General features: G+C 50.1%; 1 protein-coding gene across 1 annotated transcript in view; it reads left to right on the forward strand.

Moving 5' to 3' along the window:
* Positions 1-260: 260 nt before the first annotated feature.
* Positions 261-12,800, forward strand: part of LOC144145450 (thiopurine S-methyltransferase-like) — a 34,019-nt gene continuing 21,479 nt past the window's right edge. The window contains exon 1 of the mRNA XM_077677074.1: positions 261-481. Within this exon, the coding sequence (XP_077533200.1) occupies positions 381-481 (101 nt within the window). The 5' untranslated portion in view covers positions 261-380. The remainder of the gene's footprint in view (positions 482-12,800) is intronic.

The raw sequence follows: 12,800 nt of genomic DNA on the forward strand, positions 1-12,800 counted from the left end.
CAGAAATGGAAAGCTGCAGCATTTTTAATACTCATAGCGAGAGAAACAGCCACGTACATGAGAGAGAGACAGTTCTGCGGATTGTTTTTATTGTTACCTCATCGCACGGGCCGGGCAGCGGCTACAGCGCGCGGATTTCTCGACTGAATAAAAGGCACCCGTCCTTATTTATTTTGTTTTAGTTTTATTTGCTGCAATAAAAGTCGTTTCTCTGTGCACATTTTGTCCCCTCCCTCACCCACTCATAAACTCGGCTAGGGCCGGATGTCGTGCGGCCGAACCCGCAGCTGTTTTGCGCCTGATAGTACGTCGGCTTGCTCTTCGTTAAGTGTATAGAAACCATTTAAAAGCGGTCTGCGGAAAGGAACAGAGAGTGCACAATGGACGACATTCCCGACGCAGCGATAAAATTCACCAAGGATTACTGGATCACCAAATGGAGCACAGGACAAACACCTTGGCAGCTTAACGACATTACCATGTGAGAAATGTTTCTATCTTGTCGCGACAACGATGCCAAGTGTTTTTGGTTTATTCGTACCTCTACGAATTTAATCGTGCTTCGAACGCGAATGTTGCTTATGCAGTAAAACGCTATTGACTTTTGAATTTCAAGGTGATTTTGTTTTAATTTTTATTGCTTATTGTCGTAAGTGATACGAAGGATGAAGTAAATCGCAGAAGGTTGTGTACAGGTCTCTGTTTTGTTATACAGTTTTACCCTCACTTGCAGTATTCCGAACCATTAAACGACAACAGAAAACGAACCAATGCTTGCGAGTAGCATGACGTTGTAATGATAATATCAATGATAAACAACCGATATTCCCGTTCTGAATTTCAATAAATTTCCGTAAACATACGCGTTGAGTGAGAGATAATAGGCAGTTTTAGCATATCGTTACCGTGTTTGCGTTACCGTTTACCGTGTTACCGGAAGCCTGAGTTTCCGTTTACCGCTGAAAACGGTAGGGCACGTTTTAGCGTACTGTTTCGGTTTGCGTACTCCGGCCGCCGAGGTGCAGGTAGCGCCATCTGATGAATTAGTCTCAAAGCAAATGACTCATAATTTTCTTGCTCATATCTATTTGCATTAGTTTAAAGTAACTTGAATATTTCACTTTTGAGGTAAAGCATTCACACTAACTGTAGTTGTTTTGAGAATAGTGTAGCCATCATCTGTAGAGCTTTAAAAAGAAAACGAGTTGGTGGCGCCATCTACTGAGGAGAGTTAGAATCAAGGTAAAATAGAATTTGCCCCCGCGCTAATTATTTAGGCAAGAAATGAGTGAAATATGTCGTATCAATTACTCAGTAACCTACACTACCTTGCGTAGCACAAGTTTGGAGGCCTAAAAGCACTTTGCGAGCTCAGAAACCTATCTGAACTATTTGAGGCGGGCAAGGCTTAGAACCAGTAGGGACGGCCATTTTGCTCACCCATCCGAGAAAAATGGTCGATTGTCGCTTTCCTGAGCATTATTTAGCAAGAAACACGTAATAAACAGCACCAAGTAAGATTACTTTATTCGGCCGTACCAAGCATAAAGCGCCGACCGCACTGCATTTGCTGTAATCAATACGCGAAGGTAAACTTCGTCTGCTCAGGAAGCTCGCTGGCGACGGTAAAGCCTGTGCCGGTAAGTTACCGTTCACGGTAACTCTCGCGCATGCGCAGTCGACTCCCGCAAACCTGATAAACGGTAACGCAAACGCGGTAACGATATGCTAAAACTGCCTAATACGCAGTTTTAGCATATCGTTACCGTGTTTACGTTACCGTTTACCGTGTTTGCGGGAGTAGACTGCGCAGCGTGAGAGTTACCGCGAACGGTAACTTACCGGCACAGGCTTCACCGTCGCCAGTGCTTCCGGTAACACGGGAAACGGTAACGTAAACACGGTAACGATATGCTAAAACTGCCTAATAAAATCCTTTTCGCGAATAAAAGAACTATTGTTACAGTGCTGAGACGAAGCGTAGATATATTTACAACATTTACAACGTACATTTACAGTGCACTAGCGGTAGCAGGCACATCAGCGCCCATCAGTGCAACGCGCGGAACCGAAGCAGTGTTGAACCAGCGTTCTCTTCTTGATTTCTGTGATCGCAGTCCAGCGGCCGAATCATTAAAGAGTCGGATTTTTGTGGGGTGCATGTGCTCTAGCTCATATGAGCGCCAGCATTTTATATAGCGGGGTAATTGCAAGGAATTTTTAAATAAATTTGTGAAAATAGTTTTGTTTGGAACGTCAATTTGCGTACGATGAAAGGTAGCGCCATGTTGTGTCTAGACGTTGTGGGGACCCTGATGTCCCTACGCCTCTTCCGCACATGTTTTGGCGAGCTGGAAGGGGCCATTTTGGCAGCCGGCGCCTCACCCCATGCGACTCACCGCACCTGCTCCGAGAGGACGAGCGGCCCGCGCGGGCGTTCCGCTGGGTGTTGAGAGATTCGTCCTGACTGGTCGCAAGGGAAGGCCCCCTTCCCGAGAATGCGATGACCAGAGTATCCAACCGGAATTTTTTCGGGTTCGGTTTGGGTTCCGCTTCAACTCAAGCCTGTTGGGTTTTGTTCCGGAGAACAATTTCGTTCCGTTTCGAACCGGTTCGCACCGGTTCAAACGGGTTCGGGGGGGGGGGGAAAGTAGGAGTATTTTTTCGTGTTTTGCTATTTCAGGGCTGCGCTTTCGTTCATCTGTCACGTCGGTATAAAAACTAATACATATTGTACATCTCTTTGTGCAAATGTTGCGACTAGGCCGTTAACTATGAAACCTACCGCAAAATGTTTACCATGGGAGGTGAACGATCACAACACTAAATGAAGCGAAAGTTTACAGGGACACTTAAGGGGCCATGGAGACAAAACACAAGGTTGGTTCATTCAAGGGATTGGCTCTTTCGAATCACACTGACACCACTTTTAATGTAAACTTCGCTAAAATGAACTACATAATTAAGAAAAAAGAGAATGGCTATGCGGCCCACCAGCTAAATTCCCGCAACAGAACTGATGATGTCATAAGCCCTGCTGTGCGATTGGCTAAGGCCTGCGAAAGCAAACGCAAATTAGGCAGGGCTTATACGTTTGCCGAACGAGGCATTTGTGCTTAAGTGTAGGGCAGATTCTTTTTATTGCAGTAATAATTGTGGGGTGAGCAATTAAAGTTACGAGCGAACGCGTAAACACCGAGGCAATTAGTGGGGCACCTTGCCGGCTGACACCGCTAACAAAGCTGTCGAACACGCTGGACTTGCCTGAAACAACACTGACCAACTGACACAAGCTGTGCGATTGCTTACGGAACCATGTTTGTCGATTCATAGCTTAAGTTTTAGGAAAATATTAGTATGCCTCGTAATAAAAATACGAAACGTGTGGAAATCCGGACATAAGTAAACTGCGAACAGTGACACTTCATCAGTATTGCAGCGCCGTCTATATAAGTGGGCGATAAACAATATAATCAAACGGCCGCCTGCGCGATGGTAGCAGTCGGGGTCAGTCGCTGTATTTATTTTTAGGGCCCTACACTTAATACTTCATAGTCGATGTCACCAAAACACACAATTTAGCGGAAGAATTGAAATTTTGTCTGAAAACATTTAATTTCTCAGTGAATATAGCTTTTTCTGCCTAACAAGTGCTTAGGGCCCTATAAAACACTGAATCTTTCGAATAAAACCAACTTGTATTTTGTTTGCGTCTCCCACTTAAGGCCCTTTATTGCGCGTGAGCGTGAAAACATTACTCTTTATGGCCGCAAGTTTTTTTGTAATAATTTAGTTTATTTCATTTCATAAAATATACTTTATTTTGTACTTCGCGCATAAATCCGGAGTTCCATACTCCGCAGTTGCTTTCGTGAGGAAACAAAAAAAAGGCTGACGATTACGATTACTCCCTCATGCTAAATTTGAGCGCAGCGCAAACTGCAGTCTTCTCGGGGACAGCGCATAGCTATTGCGTTCCAGGAAGGTTTCCCGTCATCAGCGAACGTACGAGGGCGCGCGATATACTATTGCGTCATCTCGTAGCGCGTCGCCACCAGTTAGCACGTCTCACGTGACCTCGGAATACCGCCCTTTCCTTCACACCTCTGCCATACTTTCATCCTTCGCGTTCCTGGTCGCTGTAGCTTCGGTTGCCTCTTTGTTATCTCGGTTAAAGCGAGGCCGACGCCGAGGGAGGACGCGAAACCAAAGGAGAGGGTGCTTAAAGGGGTACTGACACAAAATTTTAAAGGCGAGATAACCTCGGAGATAGATTTGTGTGAACACGCATAGATCATCTGCAAAATATCAGCGGCGAATACAGCGTAGGACACATTTAAAATCAATTTTAAAGTGTGCGAAACGCAACCGAGCAGCTAGCAGAGGACCTCGCGCAATCGACATCCCCTGGATATTTTGTAAATAAACAACATCCAAATAAATCACGAGTTTGTGTTTGCCGCTTCCGCTCTGCCGGTGTTTTTCGCCGGCTCGCCCGGCTCACCGCTCCAATCGGAGGGCGGAGCTTCTGCTCTCCAGAAGGAACGACCCGATCATTGGTGGCGGAGGTGCCCTGATTTCGTCGGCTCATCGAACAGCTGGCCGCGACCAAACTTGTACAGCGATTCCAGGCACTCTATTTTTATTAGTTTATTTACATTTGACGGGAAAACGCGCCGGAGACACAGAAACCCCACTGAGCGAGCCGCACGGTCTCTGTGCAGACGGCGGCCACGGCCGCGAAGTGGCGCAGGCCGGTGCAGGTAGCTCGAGTGATAGCTTGTTACCGCGGAACTAAATTGGACTCAGGTCCCAACTATGGCAGCTTATATGAGAAAGGAGTTAATGATGCGATGGCGGGTTGGATTAAAAATTGTCTTCTGCAGTGCTTACGAGAACGGCAATCGAATATCTGCCGCAGTGCTAAGCCGAACACATCTGTAAGCGGACCTGTAGGCAGACCGGCCGGCTGCTCCCAGCGCGCGTCTTGCCACCCACTGTCTCGAGCGTCGCGCGTCGTTCTCTAGCCGCCGCAGCCTTTGCACTCGCACCACCTGCGTCACGTCCACGGTCGCTTTTTAATTAATCGGCTCACGAGATCAGTAAGTGGGGGCATTCGCAGAAAGTGCCGGCGACGTGGATTCCCCAGTGCTACAGAAGCTGTGATTTGTGATATCCCTCCGACGGTCACGTGGTCAGCTTTGTTCACAGAAAATCCATCGTTTCGCGGCACCCGCTGAAACCAAAACTGCGACTGGCTGCATTGAAAATGCCTCTAATTAAACAACCGTAGCACGCTGAAGCAAATTAGGTTTCTACAGGTGATAAGTAGGTGACTAGCTACTTATCGCAACAGAAAAAAACAAGATGCAAAATTTTTGTGTCAGTGTCCCTTTAAGAGGCTTCAGCAGTGCCGGCCTCCCGTAGACAATACATGGACGCTTTCAGAAGCCATAGCGTGCCTAATATTTGGCCTAACCTGATGCGTTTAGTATCGACTTTTTCCGATGTCAAAAGCGGAAAGAATGTTGCGGACCTTATCTAGGATCTTGTTTTTTTACAAACGAGTAAGGAATATGAGCTAAAACATAGGTTTTCGGGGTGCCTGTGTTTCTGCGCGCCGTATTAAAAAACATTGCCCAATATCGAAATTCTGTTCGGAACATTCCCTCCCTTTGGCTCTTCTGGTTGCATACATGCCGGTAGAATTCTTCTGAGGCCCACAGTTTGAGCGCTAGGCGTTTTCAAAGTTCCGCAGCTCGACTACGCCCGCAATCAAATTTCCCACTCTTGTTGGTGGCTCCGTCTTTAGTAATAATGAGGAAAAATTATTAGGCTCTACCACTGATCGCGTACACGCTGTGGTCTCGCTATGTTCTTGCGCGGATCGCTGGACTTTTGGGCCCATGCGGCATACGCGCGGGAGAGATAAGGAAAGATTTCCGTCACTCATGCAACTGTGAATTGCGGCGTCATCTGTTGCGAGCAGGGTTCGACACTTATTTAGCGTGCGGGGAATAACATGGCTGGAGCGATAGCGTTGGTCGAAGCGGTGCATATTTTGTCTTTTCACGGAAGGATGGCTTGGTTCCGTAGTAATGCCGCTTAGTTTATTATTGTTCAACTCTGAACCCTTGCCAAGACCGGACCGACGCGGCCCTAAATCTCGCCAATGCATCTGTTGCATGTCATTCATTGCAACACATGAATTATTGCCGGGGTGAAAGAGTCTGGCGGTACGTCCTGCCACAGGTGGTTGCGAGTTGAGCGCCCACCGTGGCTGTGGCAGGCACCATGTGCATTCGTGTGCCTTGGTGGCGCCGGGCACCTACCGGTAAAATAGGTACAAGCGACTCCCCGACCTGGCGCTGGGCCCGTGTGTGGGACTTCAACGCTTGGGAAGTTCACCCGGCTTGCACAGGAAATCGCCTCTATGGAAAGGGGCTGCTGCAAAAATGCAGGAACTTTTTCTTGCCACAGGTGGTTGTGAGTTGAGCGTCCACCGTGGCGGTGGAAGGCACCATGTGCATTCCTGTGCCTTGGTGGCGCCAGGCACTGTTACGAATCGGCCAAACGCCGCCGTATTTTCCCGCATCAGCCACCACGTGGGAATCTACCACGTGCGCCCGCGTGTCGGTGAATCGTACTTTCGTGTCTCGCCATGCCGGGTCAGTCACCTCGCTTTGCAACCAGCCTCCGGCGGCTGCCAGCGGCACGCCCAAGCATGCTTCAAGCTGTTCGCCACACCCTTCAGGCACCTGGGCGTCGGTGAGTCACGCCCCGACATACCCGACTCAGACGTTTCGCTATCGGCGCGATCGTTCTTCGATAGCGCGACCCCGGCACCCTTCAAGGACACTCTCTCCCCCCCTCTCGGACGCCTCGTGGGACGAAGCCGTGGATGACTCACGAACTATGGAAAGAGTGTGTGCGTGTCTGTGATGTTCGTGGCGTGTTACTCTTGGGGGCGTTTTTTTGGGTATAAATAGAAGCCGAACAAACGCTGATATTCATTCCTGTCTGAGCAGCGAGTCCATGCGGTCGCTCTGCTCGAGTCCTGTATTGTAACCTCGCTCGTCAGGGCATTGTATGTTTTTTTGGCTTCGGCTCACCTCTCGCTATGAAGTAAACAGTTACGTTATCCTACTGCTCTGGACTTCTCTTCGGCTGCAACAGCGGCTGGCCGCTCGCATCATACACGCTACCCATCGTATGTTGGAGGCCACGACGGAGAACGGATCGGGTGCCCCCGCCCGGTCGCAACAGCACCTACCGGCAAGCGGCTCCCCGGCCTGGCGCTCGGCTCTTGTGTGGGACTACAACGCTTGCGAAGTTAAGCCGGCTTGCACGGGAAATTGTCCCTATGGAAAGGGGCAGCTGCAAAAATGCAGGAACGTTTTGTTGTCAAGTTCTCTTCTTGTACCGCCTGTTGCACTGGTTTCTTTTAAACTTGTGTATAGATCAGCCCAACTGTTCATTCTTGTTTTCAGCTTTATTATATGGTTTCAGCTTGATTATTTATTACTGGGGGCATTGCTGTAATTTTTACCAATTGTTTTAAAGGTTTTTCGGACGTGTCGATTTCAAATTCTGCACAATTGAGTATTTATTCTTCTTTACTTTTTCTGTACATTAGAACATTGAAGCTCCTGTTTCACAGCACAAAAAGTGCCCAAAAATATTGATTAATGATCATACATACGTTCAAGAGCTTCATTGATAGCTCAGTTTTTCCGTTTTCCGGAATGTCTGGTTTTTTTAGGAAGACGGCTACGTTCACAACCGCCAAGGCATCCAACCACGCACTATTTTATTAATTTATTTCAAGTGCTCACCAACAGTACTGTGTCTTCTCTGGTTGGCACTGGGTAAATGAGGAATATAAGGCATACAGAGAAACACATAAACAATGGTAGTGAATCAAAAATAGGTTACATAACTGTGTACGTATACGGTGTGTTCAGAGAGACTAAGTAATTTTTTAAAAAAAGTGGGATTTTGGAAGTAAAATTGTTTTTCTTGCGCTAAGTGATCAGGGGCCGTGGCTGGTGCCGAGTGCCATTAGGGGAATATGTAACTTGACTTGGTTAATTACCGTTTCAATTATCCTACGTTAGGTGCTTGGTTGTAATGATTGACTTGTAGAGGATCATGACTCCATCTCGTATGGATTATTACATTTCCCAAATTGTAACTGCGTGCAGAGGTACAGTGCTCAGAACCGCAGCTGACCATATGCGCGCAAAGGGCTCCGGGCGGCAGCTGAGTGCCGCAAACCTGCGCCCACAAGCTCATGTCACTCGGAGCTGTACATGTCAACCGCACGCCGCGGTTTATCTTCTGCCCGAACACAGCCAAGGGACACCTGAACAGTCGAAAAGCATCTGACAGCCAGATTTCTATATTACGAAGTTACCAGTCTGTTTTACTTTTATTTTCATTTCCATTATTAGCGCATGCATCATGGCTGCCGCACGCAAACGGCGGCAGGTCACGGCCGCATTCGGCAATCGTTATGAGAAGTCGCATTAGGGCGGGCGAGGAGGTTCTAGCAGATGATTAACACGACGCCGCTTGCCTCGTTTCTAGCAGAAAGATAAAGCCCGTGGATAAAGCATGGCGTGTATGCGACGTGTACAGCTTCGACATGGTAAAAAGGGCACTAGACGGGGACGGGAAAAAAGACAGTGACACGGGACAAGCACTCGTCCCGTGTCATTGTCTTTTCTTCTGTCCCCATCTAGTGCGCTTTTTACCATGTCGAAGTCGCATCACCAACTAGCCCAAACTTCTGCGTTGACGTGTACAGCTCCGAGCGACTTTTTACTAAGCCTTTTACCGAAAAAAATTGCTATGCTTTTTTGTATGCGCTGTGCGTCTCGTTTTATCTAGGAAACTCCCCTATAATTGGTGTGCGGTCGTTCGGCACGTATGGTGCATTTCGGGCGCCGTGCGTCTTGCTCGCTTGTCGGGGCCATATCTAAAAATCCGGATGCGATGTCGTTGGTTGCGTGGACCGGCGCCGGGACAGCACGAAAGAGGAACGGGCGACACTGCAATACATCGCGCTACGCAGCGCGAAGTTGCAAGTTTCACGGCGCAACCGCCACAAGTATTCCCTCCCTGATGTGTTTACCTCTTGGCTAAGGCTTGCGTGTTCGCTGTTCCACACGGCGGACCAAAACGATTATTTGCACCGCGGTCCGCGCATCACGTGATAGGACGTCACCAGTTCGCGCGGACCGCCGTTGGATCGCGCAGGACCACGGCCTTCGCGGTCCAAATATTCGCCGAGGCTTTTCGGTCCGCAGTCTCGAAGGCGGACCGCGACATCAATCAGCGTGGTCTGACAGCGGCCGCGTCGCGTGGGCGGAGCCGCATCCAGTTGCGCCAATAGAGAACAGCGCGGGCAGCGCGGCTGTTTCGAAGCGCTCGAAGGAGCCTGTCAATCGCCCGCGGTTGGATAAGCGACGGGCTAGGCTTACAATCGCGACGCATACTTCATTCGCGCTTTTTCTTGCGAGTCCTATGACTCTTACTAGTGCGATGTTAGCTATGATTATCACCTTGTTTCACTTTGTTTCACGCATGTGGACCTCAATTTAGGGAAGAGTTCGGTTCCAGCGAGCGGTGACGAGCCGTATGCAGCCCGGATCGCCCCGCCGTCGCCGCTCATGCGAACGGCGGCGGAGGCTGCGTGAGCACGCCCGCCCGGCTTGCATGCGGGTGGCCGTTATTGTGGGGATGAAAGGTTTCGTGCAGGCTTGTGCGTTACAACAGGTTGTCGCGGCCAAACGGCGCCTGTGTTCAACCTTCTGGCTTGTGAGTTCAGACGGTCGGCCATTCGCGATCCGCTCAGCCGGCCCGCCGTGTGGATGCGCTCTGCTTTGGATCGGACCGCGGCGGACCGTGACGTTTCATCACGTGACCGATTGGACCACGGACTTGGTCCGTCGTGTGTATCGGGACGCAGGGAAAGGCGTCAGGGTGGCGCGTCGCTTCTTTCTTTCTCTCCAGGGATACTATCATGGTGCCAGGAAAGGAGCTGAGGGCAACAGGCAATGGGATGCCTCTCATTGGTCGATGGCGTGGGTTAACCGAGGTCAGCAAAACAAAGAAAGAAAAAAGCGGAATTTTCGCCGCCTTGTGCCGCCGATTGCACACTCTTTTTACTTTCACGCTCGCGCTCCCGGTGCCGGCGCGCCAGCAAGGCGGTTCAGCGAAGAGGGGGTAAAAAATCGCCCTTCAGATGCATTTCTGACGCCGTGCTCTGGTGTTTATTTTTTTTCTTACTTTCATGGCGTACAGTTCCAGTAAGAGCTCGAAAGCGCGGCAACGGTTTAATCGTTGTGTGCTCCACTGTACATATAAATAATGCACTGTCGACGCCCGTAGCGTCAGAAAGCGCACGGCTGTTAGCCAAGCTTGTATGGCTACGGTTCCGTGTATAATTCATGTCTTTAAATAAGAACTCCCGAGACTCTATGTGTCTTCGAAGCGCGCGGGATTGTAGCCTGAGACTTTCACTTTCATATCACTTTCGTATTTATGTCTGGGTTCAAATATCCCTAATGTTTTATTTTTGTTGAATAAAGCTGATAAATAGGAAGCATGGTACCAGCTTTAGTAGCGAGGGAATATTTTGCCAATATGAAGCCCTCGATTAAGGATTCTTTTAACTTTTGGCTGAGCGTCTGAATCGCGGGGCAGTTGGCCAGTTGTAGAGAGGGCACATTATGTACATAAAGCTACTTAACGGTGACCCCAGCTCCCATGTATACAGCGGGGCGTGATATTAAGTTGCAATAATAAATTATCTTTATTACAGACACAGACAGACAGACTGACAGGCCAACATTGTCGCGCTCAAGTGGCCAAAGAAAGGCTATCGTCTTTAAAACCAGCTGGAAAGAGACGCTGCCGCAACTGTTCCGCATTCTGCGAACACTGCGCAACCGTACTTCCGCAAGCGCCGCCAGCCCGCAAAGTAACAGATAAACAGAAAGACGAAAACCAGCTACCGCGCGAAAAGCCAAAGAGGGAGGTCCCGCCGCGAGAAAGGGACAGCACAGGGGCGCTACGCGTCGTTGTGTCTATTTCCCTTAACAGCACGGTCAAAACCCCCACGGGTCTGACCTTAATCACTAATTTTTGTGTGCGTGTGTGTGCGGTTAACCAGAGCGCCCGACGGTGGGCCCGATTCGCGCCTCAGTCAAACAGCTCGCGGCAGACGTGCCGCGACTTGGCGGCACACAGCGCGGCCGAGTCTACTCTCCTTTTCCCATCGAGACGGCCGCACCAAATCATGCCTGGGACGACCGGCCCGAAAAAGACATGCAGCGAGTAGACCCTGGAGACGGCGCCGCTGAGTCTCCTTCCCTTTCTTGTCATGGCTCGGCTGACGCAATCACTTCGCTTTCAACCTGCGGCCAGTTATAGTCCTGATTGGAAAGATTCGAACTGCACGCGGCTGCGGCGGAACCCCGGGGGTGTAAAACCAGCCCTTAAGCAGCGGCTGTGCAGCGGCATTTCATTGGAGGCACTGAGTTGAGAAGTGCTATCGCCTTTGTGCGAGCCATGTAACACTCTTGCTACCTTTGTATATAGTGTATATAAATGCAGCTTAAAATCGCCGTCGGCTCGACAACTTCATCGCTCTGCTCTGCGTCGCGTCGATGGCGGACTGAGCAGGGCAACGTCGCAACAGTGGTGACTGAGCAGGAATGGCCCAGTCCCAACACTGTGCGTGTGTGTGTTGGGGGGGGGGGGGGGGTAAGGGGGGGGGGGGGGGCATGGAGAGGGTATCGCTCGCAGTCGAGGGCCGCAGGGCACCCAGTTGCTGCCGGTGCTTGGCAGCCGTTCCAGCAGTGTCGAACTGCGCTGCCGTGCTTCGTGCACTCGAGAACAAAGTTTGCAGACGCGTTTTAAATGCGGAGCATTTCAGTAACTCACGATGTCACCCGCGTTGATGTCCGTCGCTGTCCGCACCCCTCCCCCTACACTATATAAAAAAAATACTATCTGGCGCCTGGTTTCGATCCCTGGTTGGCGCCTGGTTTCGATCAATGTACATGGTGCTACCCATTGCGCCACAAAGCCGACACAGAATGGGAGGCTACGAACGCGCCTTATATCCTTGACTCATTCAAACTACGTCAAGAAGCTGCTGATACAACGCATTCACTACCACCAACTCCCCAAACACTAAACGTTAACGCAATACACCCACCCCCTACGCGACGCATTTACTCGAGTCCCCCTCGCGGGGAGATGGGACCGCCAAAAACAACGCGTTCTGGACTGCGCAGTAAGGGTGCCGGCACGTGCGAGAACCGCTCGCGCTGTTCGTTCCAGGCAGGGGGCGCGCGAGCACTGCGAAGGCGGGAAATATGAACAGCTTTGGACAAACCTCCGTTCAATTCATCAAGAGAGAAGTGAGACAGGGAGGCGAAGAGCGTGATGGGTAGTAGCAGTAAGCGGATAACGGTGCCACAGGCCGTTATGGCGAATCACTGCTCTGCATTTACGACAGCTTTCATGTTGAGTGGAACGGCTTTAATTTTTTCGGAGGCGGGATAGCTTGCACTGACGTCACTGTATTGCCGTGTTGGTTGGTTGGTTGCATGCACCATGGAAATCTGCAGCTCTTATCTCGAGCAGTGCGGATGAAGCTGACAGCGATCGATCAAAAAAAGCTGCGGCATCGTTATGTGCATTCCACACGTTTTACGAGATGTTCCAAGACGTGAGCTTAAGCGGCAATACCGGCGTCTGGCGTTGGCGTTCATCACTTCAAAACG

The sequence above is a fragment of the Haemaphysalis longicornis genome, unplaced genomic scaffold (genome assembly GCF_048455015.1).
Source record: "Haemaphysalis longicornis isolate Haplotype H1 unplaced genomic scaffold, Haemaphysalis longicornis Haplotype H1 scaffold_7, whole genome shotgun sequence".
NCBI lineage: Eukaryota > Metazoa > Arthropoda > Arachnida > Ixodida > Ixodidae > Haemaphysalis > Haemaphysalis longicornis.